Source organism: Condylura cristata, unplaced genomic scaffold (genome assembly GCF_000260355.1).
Source record: "Condylura cristata isolate star-nosed mole 26May11 unplaced genomic scaffold, ConCri1.0 scaffold00033, whole genome shotgun sequence".
NCBI lineage: Eukaryota > Metazoa > Chordata > Mammalia > Eulipotyphla > Talpidae > Condylura > Condylura cristata.
This window is the reverse complement of record NW_004567134.1, coordinates 14,480,820-14,499,300: the sequence shown is the minus strand read 5'-3', so window position 1 is coordinate 14,499,300 and position 18,481 is coordinate 14,480,820. Positions and strand designations below refer to the sequence as shown.

The following is an 18,481-nucleotide window of genomic DNA, read 5'->3' as shown; positions in this document are numbered from 1 at the left end:
CTGGCCGGGGATCGAACTCATGCTGAAGTGGCTTTAGTTTCTTAGCGCTGTAGCACAGAAGCATTTAAGTGACCTTAGAGTTTAACAGACTCACTTAAGAGCTCAGTTATTTATTTAGCTACTTAGTCCCTCTGAGTTATGACTCAGATCATTTTTGGGCCTTCCCCCTCAAAATAGAAGCTCCTTTAACATATCTTATTCCAGGACAAAACTTTTTGTATTTTCTAAAATTAGAAAAGTTAAAAGCACAGTATCACAGTTCAATTATATCTCACTTTCTGTGTTTTTATCTTGTGAGGTTATATTCTTTGGTTATTCCCATGAGAGCAAAGAGATTGCCTGTTTTTAAATAAAGAACAAAAGAATACTGAGCTGACGGAACAGAAGAAACACTCAACAAGAGGAAAATGCCAGAGTGTTTCTCACTTAAATTCCAATGGGAATATGAAGCAGAAACAACCCTGAGCAACATGAGCCTTTATTCTGCACGCTGTGCAGTCCAACCCCACCGAAACGCCACCTTCCTACTAGCACACGCTACTTTTCACTCATTTCCCTCTACTCTGGCTGCTGTGATCAAGGTTCCAGTGGTATCTGGAACCTGGCCAAAGGAAAATCATTTTCCTTGCTTCTCTTTTGCTCTTCTCTAACAGAATGCTAGTTCTTTTGCTCAGACTATGTGGGAAGCAGGGCTAAAGCCCTTCTACCAGTCAAACATGCTTAGCAAGCCAAAAGTAAACAAGACACATTCTTCTAAGCTGAAATATTCTAAAAGCAAACTATAACACTTAAGTTACTGAACATGCTCAGGTAAACAGTCTGTTTAGAAAAGTATATTAGGACACTGGGTCTGGAATACAGAAAATAATGAATTCAGTATTTAAACAAGGAACAAAATTTTCTTTTAAATTAGGCAAAAAGGATCATGAAACAGGAAGGAAGAGTGAAATTCTAATGATTTTATCACTATGCAACTGTGTATGTGTCTTTGTTTATTCACTGATGAAGTCAGGTTAAAGATACTCTATCCCTCCCTGACTTCAGGATAGGTAGAATTTCATAAAAAGTGATCTCCCTATAAAACAGCATTAATTGTTAGAAATATCCCACTATTTCAAGGTAATAAGTTCCCTTTAAAAAAAAATTGTAGGGCCCTCCCTGGTGACGCAAGGGGTTAAAGTGCAGCACTATGAAACTATCCTCAGCCACTGAGGGAGCCCACATAGCACAGCAGACCTCTGCTTTTCCAACTGCTGCACCCCTCAGCAGAGTATTTTGGTAGATCTCCCTGTTCTGCTCCCTACTCTGTCTCTGGTGAATCCTCTCACACACATATACCCCCCTCCACTGTACTTCTGATCTGTACCCTAGCTCTTGAATACATAAATAAAACAAGTCTTAAAAAAAAATTAAAATGGTAATAGCTAACTCAATTCTAACAGCATTTTGTTTCATTTCTTGCCTTCTGAGAACCTAGCATCAAGTGACTGTATCTGGCTTTGACAATTCATTCAGAACTCAGTGGCTTATAGCAGAAGCTTAACATTTTCCGTCATAATATGGAGACTACCTAGTAGCATACATCAACTGAGGGGAGCCTGTGCTCCCAGAAATGTGCTGGTAGCAAAAATTAAACACCAAAATGTAACTGTAACATTATACTCCACTATCAGATTGTACTTCTAAAGGATCATTATAAAATTAAAATCACTTATATTTTAACATTTAATTTCCACATAGGTCTAAAACTAAGAGAGACTTTCGGATCATTTTTTTCTTGATAACTATAATATAAACAACCTGAGTCCTTAACAATCTTAAATTCTTCCTCCAGATTACAGTCTCATCATCTGTACTCATTATTTCATTAAAAATTCTCTTTCAATATGACATTTTAAAGATTAAAAATATATAATTTATGGTACTTTGGAGGGGTTAGGGAATCAGGGAAACTTCCAGTTATGTAAAATAATGGGCATATTGTACCACACAGTAGTTACATAGTAGTTGGTTCTTTACTATTATAGTAGATACCTTCTGATACTGTGGTTAAATAATTAAAAATTTTATTTTTAAAATGTTTACATGCCTAAGATTATGCCTCTCTAAATTCTATTCCTTAGCAGATCAAGAAGATAGTACAACAGGAAATATTATGAAACCTTATTTTACCAGGTGAAATGTCAATCACACCAACAATCCATTTCAAATACACACAGAATGATGTGCAGTAAAGCACAATTCTTTTTCTGTATACACACAATGATTTGGCCAATGGATATTTTCAGTAGACATAGGATTATTTCTGGTTTTACTATGAAATCTCCTACAATCTTGAGTCAGTAACTACCTCTTCCTATGCATCATAAGAGAAAAATAACACTACTTTGTCACCTCTGTCTCTTGCCTTTCATGCCAGAATAATATATTTAATCGTATTGCTGGAATTAAAAAAAACCAACTGGTTTTACTCCTTTTCCAACTGCTTCTTATTTCAATACCTCTTTTTCAATGTCAGTTTTCTCAAAGAAGCTACTCACATATTGGAATTCTACTTTCCTAGCCGTACATCACTTTCTTATCACTGTTACTAGCTAATTCTATTGAAATTATAAATTTATCAATTAGATTTTGTTTTGTTAACATAATGTGAAAAGCAGTAAACTGAAGGGGCCAGCAGAGAATTTAGGTTTAATTCCACAGAGAATGTGACATTCACAAGCTGTGTGTACTTCCACATTTCACTTCACATCACTGAGCATCACTTTAACTCGTTTGTGAAATGAATGTATTAGATGACAATCTCCAGGATCTCTTTCACTCTAAAACCTGTAGTTGTGTGGCTTAATCCAATTAGTCTTCATCTTTAATTTCTTTTAGGTATCAATGCTTCCATTCCTCTATTTCATCCAAGCCCTTACATTTATGAATTCAAACACTGTCACCAATACCAAACCCCAAATACAATATATTCAAATACAAAATCTCTTCTTAGCCATTCTGTCTTCATCAAAGACACATATACCCAAACTTCAACTTTTATCAACAAAATACCCTTTAACTTGCCCCAAATGTCCTATTTCCTTTTTTTTTCTTCAAGATTTATTTATGCATACAAGAACTGGGGTACAAGCCAGAGGTGCAGGGGGTGAGAGGATTAATCAGAAACAGAGTGGAGAGCAGAACAGGCAGATCCACTGAAATACACTGCTGAGGGGAGCAGCAGGCTGGACAGGAAAGGTCTGCCTAACCATGTGGGTCACCCTTCCTGGGCAGGCAGGGATCCAACTCCTGCAGCAGTGGCTATGGACTGCCTGCTGTGCTTTAACCCACTGTGTCACTAGGGAGGGCCTTGTCCAATTTCCTTAACAGTTTGATTTCTCATTATAATTGTACTATAGTGCAATTTGATGCATTATAATTGCATCATTCAAATGCAAATTTTGACCCTTCTTTCATCTGATTTTTACTAAATTCTGTTGATCCCTCCCCTTCAAATAATGGATATTGCTTTTTGTAACTTCACCATTCATGGTTGGATGACTCTAAAAAGTCTAGTATTTGTTCTTGCAATCCCATTCGATTCACTTTTCACACCATCCAAGATCCTCTTACACAAACTACAGGTGGCTATTTAAATTTAAATTCAATAAAAATAAAAACTGAGTTCCTCAGTTACTCTAGCCTTCAGTTCAAGTGCTCAACTGTCACATGTGACTAGTGACTATTTTACTGGACAGCATAGATACAAATACATTCCATTTTTTCAGAAAGCTCTATTAGGCAGAGCTGTAATCATAGACAAAACTTTGGATACTATTTTTATCATGAGTATTATTAAGTATTAATACTTAACTAACCCAGTCTATAATTTCTATCCTGTCATCCAGACATGGCTTCATCAAACATCTCTTTATTTTCTTTGCCAATTACCAAGCTCTATTTGCTAACCACTGGATGACTACGCTCATATAGTCATTCACTCAGTAAACAACAGGTGAGAAACTTGCAGGTCCTGGGGATAATGCAAAGAATTCACAATCACCTTTAATGGAGTCTTTGTTTCCTCTCCTTGCACTGGCTCTTTGCCTTTCTAGCTTTCAAAGTCCATCTCTCAAGATCTCCTAGCTTACTTTTCCCTCTTTAAGTTCTCAGAGCTCTAGTATTTAGTTCACAATTAAATAGAATTTAGCTTTATTTTCTTTTACATATTGACTTCCCATCTAGAATTCAAGCTACTTAAGGTATTTGGTATTACCCACTGAAACAGAATAGTTTTGTTAATGTCTATCTTGTTTAAATAAAATCAGAGTTGCAAGAAACACTGAAATCCCATCAGCCCTATTTCACAGGATTACATTGATGAGAGATGAAGTTAACTGATTTTTCTTGTTGGCAACAAGAAATCTGTAGGGATTTATGAGAAGCTAAAAAAAGAAAGATTCCACAAAAGATCAGTTTTATTTTGATTAAATACAGGTAAAATAATAAATTCCCTTCAAAAAAAGCCAAATATTAAGATTCGTGTTCAATAACAAAATACAATGCTCCATGGAATATTATGTTCTAAGCAGGATGGCTCCTTTCTCACCTTCCTTTTTTTTTTTTTTTTTCAAATAAGTGATTCATTTATGTATTCAGTAAACAGAACTAAAGAACGTGCCATATTCTAGGTGCTAGGGCACATTAATAAAACAGTTCTCCAAGGGTTTAAACTTTTAGGGGAAGACAAAATAAAATAAGTTATATAGTATATTAGAAGACAATAAATTCTAGGGATAAAAAAGTAAAGCAAATGTGTATTTTATAATTTAGCAAGTTCAGGGACAATCTCGCTGAGATCTGAGAAGATATTTAAGATTTCATCATAATGAGTAGAACAATGTAACTATTAGAATAGTATTCCAGGCAGAGGGTGAAGTATATTGCAAAGATTCTGAGGGAAGAGTATCCCTGGTATATTCCGGGAATATCAAGGGGTTGGTGTGGCTAGAGCAGAATAAACAAGGGGGAGAGGAGATATGACCTCAGAGAGTAAATGGAGAGACCAGTTGTGTAAGCCAGAATCCGTCACAGGCCCTGCATAAGACAGTGTAAAAACAAGCAAGAACGGAACATGCTGGAAGGTTCTGACAGGAATGACATCAACTGGCCTGAGTTATACTAATTATCACCACTCTGCCCTCTTGTGATAATAAACTCCTGTGGGGCAAAAGCGGATACTGAGAGGCTAGTTAGGAGGTTAATGGAAAAACTCAGATAAAAGAGTTTAGAGACTAGAAACAGAAAAAATCAGATATATTTAAAAGTGGAACAAAGAGAGGGCCCTCGCTGGTGGTGCAGCGGGTTTAAGCACAGCACTAAGAAGCTAAAGCCACTTCAGAATGAGTTCAATCCCCGCACAGGAGTGACCCACAGGGTGCAGCAGACCTCTCCTGACCCGCCCACTGCTCCCCTCAGTAGTGTGCTTCATCAGTTGGCCTGTTCTGCTTCCCACTCTGTCTCTGGTGAACCCTCTCACGGTCCCTGCACCTCTGGCCTGTATCCTAGTTCTGTATGCATAAATAAATCTTTAAAAAAAAAAAAAGTGGAGCAAAGAGAATCTACTGATATCTGGGGAATAAGAAAGAGGCATCCAAGATGATACAAAGGATGGAGGTGCCATTAACTGAGAAGGGGAAGACCAAGAGCACCAAAAACAGAACAGGATACCAGAAACTTAGTTCTGGGTGTACTAAGATTGAGGTATCTATTAGACATCTTAATGGAGATGAAGGCAATGAATACACAGGCTTCAAGTTCAAGGAAAAGACTAAGAATATACGCTTGAGAATTAACATATAGAGATGGTGTTTAAGACAGTGAAACTAGATAAAATCATCAATAAAGCAGTAAATTGGACTAATGGCAATATTAAAAAGACAGAAAAGGAGATTGACATCGAATGACTAGTGAGCTGAGGGTAAATCATGAGTGCAATATCCTAAAAGTCAAGTAGAGAGGGTTTAACTCAGGACAGAGTGGCCAGCATGCCACACATACCGAAAATCAAGAAGGGAACTAAGAACTGAACACTGGCTTTACCATTGAAGCTGACCTTAGCAAAGCACCTGAATCACTAACAATGGCAGAGTGATGATCTATATTTTCAAGTCTTCAAAGCTATAGAATTAGAGTGAACTGACAGACATCATAATCGCTCTCACTGATTGCTCCTCCTTGGCTCTTTGTGGGGGGCTATTTTCACTGGAGAAAGGAGGGATTGGAAAACAAGGAGAGAAGCATCTCTTTTCAAAGTTACCCTCACTGCCCATCAGTTTAATACTATGAAATAGGGCTGGTGAGATTTCAGTGTTTCTAGAAACTCTTTGATTTTATTTAAATGTGACAGACATTAACATAAAAGTATTCTGTTCTGGTGGGTAACCAAATAAATACCTTAAGTATTTTGAGTTCCAGTTAGGAAGACATAATCTTTTCTGTGACTTTTCAAGTGGTTGCTGAGTACACTTTACTTTGAGTGATTTATGGTATGTTATTTCCCTTTTTATTTGAATTGAGTATAGGCATTGGAAATATTTGGGAGTTAGTGGCAGAAAGCATTTTCAATTATCAGTAAAAACACAACACCTGACAACTTCAATGGTAAAAGACAAAGTTGTTTAAAAACTCAGCTAATTTAGAAACCAAAATAGGGAATTCCACAGTGTCCCTAAAGAAGGCATTTGATGGCTTTTATTCTTTTCCTTTTCATGAAAAACAGGAAAGGTAGATCTCAAAGTCACAGTATATATGAAAATTTTACAAAGTCAATAACAAATGTGTTATTTATTGCTAACATAAGAGCTGGGTTAGAGTTATTAAACGTATTGACAATTCAAGTACTATGTCATTATACTCTTCATGTAAATAAAACAGGATTCTTTTGTCTCAATTAAGATTGACTGTGAAAGATGTCATCTGTAACAGACTATTTTCTAAATATTTAAATTATTTGCTCACTGGAAAACAAAGAAAGGAAATTTCTTTGCAACATAGGATGTTGCTAAGTAGTAGTGCCTATGCAGGAGCCTAAATGACAAATTCTATAAAAGAACAATTTCCTAAATTTCTAAGTCTCAGAAAAATGCAGTCTGACTGGCCTCCCTGGTGGCCTCAGGGGTTAAGTCTCAGCACCATGAAATTACCTGAAGCCACAGAGGCATTAGTTAGACCCTCAGCCAGAGAGATAACCCACAAGACACAGTAGACTCTCCTGTCTAGCCCACTGCTCCTCTCAGCAGTGTGTTTCAGTCAACCCACCTGTTCTTTCTGTTCGCCACCCAGTCTGGTGAATTCTCTCAGCTGCCCTTATACCCCCCCCCCCAGCAACCCCCCGCCTGTACCCTGGCTCTTCTACATAAAAATAAATAAATCTTTTAAAAATTTTTTCAATTTTTCTCCTGAAAATGAGGGAGGAAGTATAAAAAAAATTATATATTCTCAGTGTCCAGACTTGAAAAAGCACATGTCTAATTCACCAAATTTATGTTATTCTCAGATTTGAATTATTCAGAGTTCTAAGCCTGCCTATTAAAAGTCGTGAATTTGTTACTTTTGCTAAGAAAAACTAAAAAATTAGATCCCTCTTGGCAGAAAATAGATTTTCTCCAATGTTTGCTAGCTAAAGTCACCTTTTTAGGACCATAACCTGGGTCCACAGGCAGGCAGGCAGGCAGGTAGGCAGGCAGGCAGGCAGGCAGGCAGGCAATTAGGACATAAATTTACATCTCAAAGGGAGCCTAGATAATGCTTTACAGATGAGGAGAAAGCCATCTGAGAAGTCAAGTTACTTCTCTAAAATCACAGTTAACCATGATTCACTTAATTTCAGTGATGAGCAACTTTGAGATACAATTTATTAAATGAAAAATCAATGAAATGTTTACTACATCTTTGATTTTAGATACCACTGGCTTTTAAAGACAAATGCTTCTCAAACACTCAAATTTCCAGTAAAGATGGACAAAATGATCTGCTTCTGACAAAACATTCGCTGGAACAGATCTATATTAAATGGAGAATTCCTGTGCTATCAAGGCAAGTTCCATTTGCACTGCTTTCTTCTTATTCAACATGTTTTTGCAGTTGTATCCTATTATAAGTTCATGTGTACAGAGGATGTTAAGTCCTAACTAACTCCAGGGTATTTAGAAGTGTAAATTCTTCTTTTCTTTATCCTCGTAAGTCAAAGTAATTAAGAACAAAATAGAATATTTGAAATTATTAAACACCGCATGCAACTTTTAGCTGCAGATTTAACAAGTATGTTCCCATCTTTTACACCATGTGCTTTAAAATACTATGTTTCACTTAACCCCAAAGAGGTTCACAATAAAGAATTTTTAAAGGGTTAAGTGACTCTATACACACAAAGGTTATTTTAAATCTGTAAATAACATAAATGGTTGATAGAAAAGTCTATAAATAACATAAATGGTTGACAGAAAGTATCAAACTCAGAAGTTTTTTTTTTTTTTAAGATTTATTTATGCATATAGAACTGGGGTACATGCCAGAGGTACATTGAAAGGATTCACCAGAGACAACCTGGGGAGCAGAACAGGCAGATCAACAAAGTACACTACTGAGGGGAGCAGTTGGCAAGACAGGTGAAGTCAGCTGTGCCATGTGGATCACCTCCCTGGCTGGGGAACGAATTCATGTTGCAGTGGCTGCAAATAGCTTCAGAATGCTGACTAATTTCTGCACCACCAGAGTGACCTGTTGTAAGTAGTTTCAGTAAGTCTCCCTATCATATCCAATCCAAACCTCCCATATTCTCTTCCCAGAGGTAACCACTGTTACCTATTCAAAGATAGCCTATTTATGTTGAAAGAAAAAGAGGAAGATGTGTGTATGTGTTTTAAAGTATAAGGAAAAAATATAGAGTGAAAAGAAAAAGAGGAAGATGTGTGTTTGTGTTTTAAAGTATAAGGAAAAAATATAGAGTGACAGTTATGAAAATACCGCCACTTTAAATTCTTACATTAATATAGTACTGTATAGTTTCAATGCACTTTCAGGTAGTCTAGTGCACTGATCTTCAAAAGTGAGAGTCATTTGTAAACATACTCCAACTTCAAAGAACAATCTAATTGAGTGATTTAGCAATTTCCCTTCTCTCAGGAAAATCATACTCAAATCAATACCAACTGATAGTGTAAGAGGGTGGTCCCCAGGGAAAGGAAAAGTTCCAGCTTCCCTGTCCCATCCAAAAGAAGGTGGAGCTGAACAGAGAGGAGAGACAGCTGGAGAAGAGATTGAGGAAGGAAGCAGGAAGAGCAAGAAGGATACCTGGGGGGCCTCCCTAGTGGGGCAGGGGAAGTCTGTTCAATTAAGCTATTGGCAGCGGCAGCATGAGTTCGACCCCCAAGCCAGGGAGGTGACCCACATGGCACACAAGACCTCTCCTGTGTCTCTTGCTCAGCAGGAGTGTATTTCAGTGGATCTGCCCTCAGTAGATCTGACAAAATGCTCTCCATTCTGTCTCTGGTGAATCCTGTCGCCTCCTCCCCACCCCCACTCATACATACCCCTGACCTACACTCAAGTATATATAAAGAACTGGAGGAGGCGGCACATGGAGCAGGGAGACATGTAAAGAAGCTGCTATTGCTTCTTGGCCCTGGACTGTTTGGAACAGACGTGGGGGAGACACCCGTGGGAGGTTAACAATGGCAGCCTTTATCTTGATTTTGCTCTCTTCCTCCCAGACTTGTCTGGCAGTTTCTGACCCTTTCCTATGGGTCCCCATTGGAAAGTGCTTTAGATTTGTGAAAGGCTTTCAGGCCTTGCACTGAATCAATCCTATTTGGGTGGAGTTTTACCCACAAGGGGATGGGTAAACTTTGGGTGCCTGATTTAGAAACTATATTCTTTGTCTTTTCTGTATTGCACACTAACTGTATTAAAGTTCTTCATTAATGGTCTATATGTTTTGTCTTGATGTGTCTGATGGCAGAATCTGTTTAAAGCAGGCAGTTTGGGGGGTCCTGCAGTACTCCTCTCCCTGTCCTGTAATAATAGTTGGATATATAAAAACAAAAAAGCAACACATTTCCATGGACAATTAACTATTTTCTCTGGGTAGCATAGTCTATCAGATCTACAGTTAATAATATCATTTTAAAATGTTAAACTGCATGAAAAGGAATTTTTCTGGGAATTAGGTAACAGATGAAGTTAGAGTAACACTGAACATCTCCCTCAAAAAATGAAGACTTTAAATTCACCTATATCTTAATTTACTTGCTCTTTTTCACTTAGGTCATATGTAAACATCCATTAGCCTAGCAAAAATTGTTTGAATGGTCTAGGGGAAATATCCAGTATAAACAAACATGACTATCAAATTTAAGATAAAAAAGTATATTAATTGAGGATACTAGATTTAACATCACTGCAAACATTTCTTTTGAAAATTTCCAACAAAATACATGAGTACTTCCTGTTAAGATAGGAAGCTATATTTTTGAATATGAGATCATTTTAATGCACGCTATACTTCTGGAGACTGTCTAACAAAATCTGTGTTACTAAAATTGGAATCTTATGAAACTGCCATTATTCAACTGTTTTTAACCTACAAAATACCAATTTCACTTTGTGTGCCAGCAATGTCATACAATGGGATACAACAGGTCCTCTGTTTTCAGGTAACATGAATTTAGCTGAGAAGAAAGACCAGACACAAGCTATTCACTACAATTTTTTAAAAAAATTATCAACATAACTAACCATTCAGCTTCTTCATATTTCAATGCCATATAGGCTGGAACAATATGAATATTATTTTTTAATTCATTACCGAACTATTCATGACTTTACTATTTTAAAGTCACTTGACAGAGAACAAATTTCTTTAGATTTGGTCCTGACAATCCTCTAGACCACGTTAAAACAGAGAAAAGTGTGAGAAAAAGAACTTAAAATGGCTATCTTTTTGTTTTATATAATATACTTTTTATTCTTACTGTACATAAGATATACTTCTAATTTCCCTGAAGTGTCCTTTCTATAAATCACTCATTTAATACATAATGGGTTAAAATTTTTAAACTGGTAGAGAAACACTGGTAACAAAATACCTAGAATATAGACTATAGCTGTTTTCTTATTAGAAAATTATCATTATTACCTAGCTCCACTCTACTTTTGAAATGCTACATATTTGAGAATACATAGAAGTTGTTCAATGAGAAACAAAAATGTTCTTTTAGGAGAATTTATTCCCTCCATACATACCCTCAGAATGCAAGGAGTTGGGGGGGGGGCTCCTGAAAATATAATACCCCCAGACAGTCCCAAGAGATAAAATTTGACGTGGAGATAGAGGCGGGAGCTTTGCTCAATTTTGTACAAATTCTACACTAGGATCACCAGTGAGTAAGTTGAGGTTTTCCCTTTACTTTTCTGGGTTTAACATTTCTGACTAACCACCAAGAACTGAAGAAAGACTATGACTTACCATTTGTTTAAAATTCTGTCTGTAAGGTATGAACTGTGACACAATTTAACCATCAACTTTTACATATTAAAAATGAGCATTTAAAGAACAGACTGGTTTTGGAAGTCAATCTCAACTACCAGCACATCTCTTTCCAAGCTAGTTTCTTCACTAGCTAAAAAGAGAGCTCAACCAATGGGTGCAGAGGGCTGCCCAGCCCCAGGACCTGATTCAGATCAATAGTCCTTCATCAAAGGACTTTCTACTCTTTTTCTCATTTTAAGTTTTATTTTCTTAGGCTAAGAAAACTTTCCCCAAACCTATACACATAAAATCCATTTCTCAAACATAACTGTATAAATTGATTTGTGAGCCTTCCAGGAGCTGCTTTTCACACACTCACTCCATTAACTATGCAAGTTTCTTAACACAACGAACAGCTCATTTTAACATTTTACACAGGAGTCTTGCCTATTGAAACCCTGTGAGTTCAATCAGGTACTAACCTGGGGAAAACCGGTTTAATACTAAATTTTGTTTGAAAGCGCTAATAACACAGACCAGTGGGCCCTGCTCATCTTGGTCCACAGCTGCTAGGTTAATTGCTGATTAAAACTGGCTTTTTTTTTTTTTTTTTTAAGCCCAGTATGCTTTCTCTTCACACATGCCCTATGGAAATTGTATCTGTGAAGCAAACTACAACTTCCTACAAATTCACAGATGATAGGTCTAGTTTTAGGGGAAGAAAATCGGGGTTTGCCAGTGAAGTCAGTGTTACACCTTTGTGTCTGTCAGACGAGAACAAAAGGCAGCGTTTTCTCCCCCAGCCCCTCCTTAGCACTGAAGGGAGGCAGGCTTGACAGAACGGTAGCACAAAAAAAGGCACCATGCCGGCGCTAGTGAAGTTTCCAGTAAACACACACACACAGCTACCCACCTTGGATAGCTGCCTCCTGAGGCTAAAGCGCTGAACCATGGTCCCCCTGAGCAATCTTCAGACAAAGCAATCCACAAAGGGTTTTTTAAAAAACAGCTTCTTGAAAAAGTCGGTAGCAAAACATTTTGAAGACTGTCAACAAAAGTCCAAAGAATTTCGCTGGGAGTCTTAGAAAACTTGGAACCACTTCATTGTTCCATGGAGGGATACCGCAAAGCCTACGTCGCCTGAGAGGGCGGGCTGGCCGAGGCTGGGAGGGGCAGGATCCTGGAGCTGCTTCACCCAGTGCCAAGCTCTGCTAGCACTTCCTGTGAGTCAGCCATGAGGGGTCCAGACAGAAGGACCACCCCTTCCCTTTCCACCAAGTCATCAGCAGAGGATGCCGCCGAGGATGCTGCCACAGCGCCACCTGAGACTCCAGGTGGGGGTCGGGGGGCGGCCCGATGTTCTAGGGTGTGTGGGAGGAGTGGCACACGGGGCTAGGATCTGCCAAGTAGAAAACCGGCAACTGCAACAATTCTTCCCAGCCTAGAGTCCTCCCCGCGAAGGGGGTACCCTGCAAAGAGCAACACCCCGCTCCCAGCCGGTCCACACAACCTGGACGTCCGATAATCTGCTGGGAGAGGTGGCAAGCAAACCCCTGACCGCACCAACTCTGTTCTAGGGACGGAAACTCCTCCCAGCGGGGCTCGGCAGCTGTCTGGCTTTGTCTCCTGTAATTGGCCAAGCCTTTCCTCTTATTCACAGGGAGGGTGCTGCAGCCAGGGGAAGGAATGTCAGGTGCTGAGAGGCAGACTCTGAGGTGACTTCAACTTTACCACAAAGTTCTAAACAAACTAAAGCTGCCTCCTAAGAAGCGTGCCCTCTCTCATTCAAATATAACTTTAAAAATCTACACACAAAGAAAAAAATTCAAAATGAATTAATGCAAGAAAAAAGGCATGAAAAACGAATGACGGCCATTTCAAGGTAAAAAGCCTGTTCTGCTATCATTTGCCAGTTCCTTCCCATCTATTTGATTGTTTCCTGATAACCAATGTAAGAATAAAACTTCATTTGGGTGAAACTTTTCACACTACATATTACTCTCCAAACTGTTCATCACTTTCCAGTATATTTAGTAACTGGCCAGGACAGAACTTATGCACATAAATTAATTTTTCTCTGTACCAGAGAAATTTTTCTCATTCTCAGTAAGCATGATTAGTTACAACTTATCTTACATTTATACCGTTTGTTGAAAAGAACCTAAGTGCAGTCACTTTGTTAGGCATTTAACATCTTTTAGCCCACTGATTTCTCAACTATCCATATAAAATGTTTTAACATCATGACTCTTCAAGTAAGTAAAGCAAAATTCCTCTCTAAAAACTTCAGTACTATTATAATGAAATCATAAAAAGAATTTTTTTTCTGAATGAGAAGTTAAAAATTAATTTGAACAGATAGATCTTTATTTAATAACTATTCTCAATTATATCCTTATCATTACCGATTTCCAATTATCACTACATATGATAAAATGTTTAATTTCACCTAAACTATGACATACACCTATTTCATAACACCTGATAAAGAGAGATATATTCAACAAGTAACAGGATGCCAAACCTCCAAAAAATTACACTAACCAATGTATATGTGTAAAATTACAACTCCAAAAATCTAAATGGAAACAGCTGAATATATATAAAATGTTTATAAAATTCCCCCTAAAATCTTTTATATCAATGATTATAGTTTAAAGTGAAAGACTCAAAGTATGCAAAGTAACACTCTAGTAAAAGTAAATGACTAAACTTCATCCCTATTGGAAAGCAGATTGCAGAGAACCTGAGGAGTTCTGTGTTTTTGTGTTTAAATGCTAAGACTAACAGTAACTCTACTTTTTCCTACACAAAATGAAAACTTAGAAAACTTTCAGAAATGTAGGAAGAATGAGATACTTGTGTGAAAAATGTGAAGCTTCTTATAGAAAGATTTACTGTCTTTAGACATAAATATTAGGTACTTTTGATATAGGCAACTAGAATCCCCTATTACTGCTCTAAGATTCTTTCTAACTGCCTCTCCACCCCAAATAAAAGAATGAGGAGAGAAAAAGAACTAGGGAAAAATGTTAAAAGTCGGCAGACCCACAGTTACACATCAAGTATCAGTCATAAACGGGACATGGTATCAATCCTTAAAGGCCCAAGTACATATAACTTATATATTGGGCCCTCCCTGGTGACACAACGGGCTAGGACACAGCACTGCAAGCTAGCTGCAGCTGCTTCAGTGCGCGTTTGATCCTGACCCTGGAGCTGACCCACATGGCCCGGCAGACCTCTCCTGGCCCGCCTCCTGCTCCCCTCAGCAATGTACTTCCTCCACTTGCCTGTTCCGCTCCCCACTGCCCCTGCACCTCTGGCTTGTGCCCCTAGCTCTAGATGAATAAATAAATAAATCTTAAAAAAAAAAGGAACTTATTGATTAAAAGGATGATGTGTTCTTTCTAGGAGGAATTTATTTTTGCCTATTAAAACAAATATAAAATTCTGATTGCTTAGATGCAACAAAACCAGTTAAAAGTTATTTGAGCACATGATTGCAATCTAGTTCTTGATTAAAAAAAAAAGACAAAAAAATGAAAAAGATCCTTAATAAAGTGAGCTGTTAGGGAAAAGATTTGAATCTCTAAATTTGATTTAGTTTGGGTCCAGCAGACTTTTGGATGAAAGCAGTAGGCCAACATCAAAGGTCACAAAATAATAGCAGAAAAACTAGAAATGTACAACCTACAGAAAAATTAACAACTCTGCAACCAATCTCTTAATATTCCAAGTCTCAGACAATGTTATTTTCATAGCTTGTGACTGAAAATCCACATCATCTTCTACTCAAGTGGAAGCAAACGAGCTGCACATGCAATTCTTTTGCGTTTTGGGGTTTTTTGGGTAAGATTTATTTGTTTATGCATACAGGAACTGAAGTGTAGGCCAGAGGTGCCTTTGGTCTTTGAGTATAATGAGTTTGTTAATTTTTCTTCATTATCATCGCAGGGACATTTTAAAATTTTTGCTCTATTTGTTTTATCCTTCATATAATAATAATATTTCACTGTATGTTTTCCTGAACACACACAGAATATAGTTGTTCTACAAAAGACTATTCTGCTTTCTGGCTTGCTTTATCAGTAAAATAGGTATCACAAACATCTTCAATGAATTTTTTTTTTTAAAGATTTATTTATTTGTGCATACAGAACTGGGGAACAGGCCAGAAAAGCAGGGACGGCGAGAGGATTCACCAGAGACAGAGTGGGGAGCACAACAGGCCGACTGACCAAGTACACTGCTGAGGGGAGCAGCGGGCGGATCAGGAGAGGTCTGCCGCGCCATGTGTTCACCCTGGGGGCAGGCGGGGATCGAACTCATATGAAAGTGGCTTTTAGTTTCTTAGCTTCTTAGTGCCGTGCTTTAACCTGCTGCGCCACCAGGGAGAGCCCATCTTCAATGAATATTTATGAAATCTAAAAATTCCTAAATTAGCTGGTTTCTATATTCAAAGAACAATACACCATTTGCAAGAAAGCTCATTTTTAAAGTTCTATATATTGGTTTTAAAGTAAATCTATTATTAAAATTGTAATACTGAGTATCACATAATACAAACTACACTTTTACAGAAAGGGAAACTAATGTTAAAAGAGGTTTTCAAACTTGACCTAAATCACAATTGCTACTAGAGTTGGAACTAGAATCCACTTCGTACTACATTACTTTTCCTATTCATGTTTTCAACTATTTTAAATCACTAACACACTAAAAAAGAACACTACTTAAGATACTCATGTAGAAAACTTTTTATAAAATGCATAATTACTCCACTTTAAAAATGTAAACCTGGCCCTCCTTGGTGGCGCAGCGGGTTAAAGCACTGCACTAAGAAGCTTAAACCACTTCCGCATGAGTTCGATCCCCGCCTGACCCAGAGGAGATGCACATGGCATGGCAGACCTCTCCTGACCTGCCCGCTGCTCCCCTCAGCATTGTACTTCGTAGATCTGCCTGTTCTGCTCCCTGCTCTGTCTCTGATGATTCCTCTCACCCTCCGCATCTCTGACCTGTAACCCAAGTTCTATATGAATAAATAAATAAATCTTAAAAAAAAAATGTAAACCTTTACACTTTAAGTTAAGAGTAAGTTTCCCTAAAGCCTGGCACATCTGAAGAAATAAGCTGACAGTTCTTTCCCTTATCTCTTTGGTGTTCAGTCTTTTAACAGAGTTGCACTAAATAAACCTTACTGTTTAAACATCACTGTGGGTTTTAACTAGGTTCCTGAGATAACCCAGCAGAAGTGACTGTACAGTGCCAGCCACCAGTCAATCAATAAAACAGTTTAGTTCTTATTAGGCTTCCATTATGCAATACCACGTAATTTCTGAAAACTTCCTTCATTTACGCACAAACAAGCACTTACAAAACCAGACAGTATGTAAAGGGAATGAAAAATTCCCTTTATTTTAAAGAAGTCATAATCTAGTAAGGAAATAGAAAATTTAAACAACTGGCATAAATGTGACAACTGCTGTAATATTAGCAATAATTATTGCTAAGGGGCAGTGGTGATATAAAGAAGGAAGAGATGGACTTTGTGTGGGACAAATAACCTTAAGGTTGGATAGGAATCTTGCAACATCTTTCACATAGTAAAAAGAACACCAGTTAAAACACAGTGGTATAAAACCAGCAGCAAGTAAAATTTCGTTTCTCCACGCTAACAAGGCAGCCTGTAAGTCTGAAGTATGCAGAATGTTTCTTGTTTGTGGAATGGATTCAATATACATTAGGAAAATAAGTAGTGTTGGTCTCCCTGGTGGCGTAGTGGTTAAGTCTCAGCACTATCACCCTATCACTGCTGTGGCCTGAGTTGGAGCCCCAGCAGAGACCCAACATATGGTGCAGCAGACCTTTCTTGTCTTGCCCACTGCTCCCCTCAGTGGTGTATTTCAGCAGATCTGCCTATTCTGCTACCCACTTTATCTTTGGTGAATTCTTTTTACTTCCTGTGCCTCTGACCAGCATCCCAGTTCTTCTATGCATAAATAAATAAAAATAAATCTTAAAAAAAAAGCTGAAAGCACAGTGTTAAGGAAGTATTTTCATACCCACGTTCATAGCAGCACTATTCACAATAGCCAAGAGGTACAGGCAAACCAAACACCCACTGACAGATAAAAGGATATGCCAAATGCTGTATATATACATGGGAAATATACATATAGGAAATATTATTCATTCTTAAAAAAGAAAGGAAATGCTATCATCTGCTACAACATGGATGAATCTTGAAGTCATGCTAAGTGAAATAAGTTAGTTATAAAAGACATACAGTAAGATACCACACATGTGATATCTAGAGTAATCAAATTAAAATAAAGTAGAATGGTGGTTACAGAGACTGCAGGGAGGGTGGGGAGGAAAAATTGTTTAATAGGTATAGAGTTTCAGATTTGCAAGATGAAAATGTTCTGGAGATGCTTTGAAACAATGTAAACATATTTAATACTACTAAACTGTATGCTTAAATACAGTTAAATGGTGAATTCTCATCTTTAAACCACAATTTTTAAAGGAAGTGATATGACTTGTACTCCTATTTCCATGTATGCCCCTTGATTGGCACTTTTTTCATTAAACTGCCTTTGGCATGGAGACCAACAGAGACATGTCTTTTTCCCAAAAGAATCTTTTCTAAATAATAGGGCATTCTCTCCACATAGAAATGAAGAGTTTTGACAATGACATGTCACTGCAGAGCTTTAAAGACCTAGTATCCAAAAATGGCTTATTGTCAAGAATCTTTATAAATGAACAAACGGCTACTCCCTTCAGATTTGTTTTTCATAATACCTTATTACTCCTTATCACCCAGTGTTTAAAAAAAAAATTCTTTAAAAAGCATCAACTTCTAGATGACTGGATTAGAAAGATGTGGTACATATATACAATGGAATATTACTCAGCAACCAAAAAAGAGAAACACATGGCTTTTGCAGCAACTTGGAT

The 18,481-nt window shown here is 37.6% G+C and overlaps 1 protein-coding gene across 3 annotated transcripts in view; it reads right to left on the bottom strand.

The window, feature by feature from the left end:
• TMCC1 (transmembrane and coiled-coil domain family 1) overlaps positions 1-18,481 on the bottom strand; it is a 112,210-nt gene that overhangs the window by 53,241 nt on the left and 40,488 nt on the right. The window contains exon 1 of one of the 3 annotated variants that reach the window (XM_004692359.2): positions 12,426-12,611. The exons of the other annotated variants lie outside the window; for them this stretch is intronic. Within the exon in view, the coding sequence (XP_004692416.1) occupies positions 12,426-12,464 (39 nt within the window). The 5' untranslated portion in view covers positions 12,465-12,611. Of the gene's footprint in view, positions 1-12,425; positions 12,612-18,481 lie in introns of those variants that run through there. 3 annotated transcript variants of the gene reach the window in all.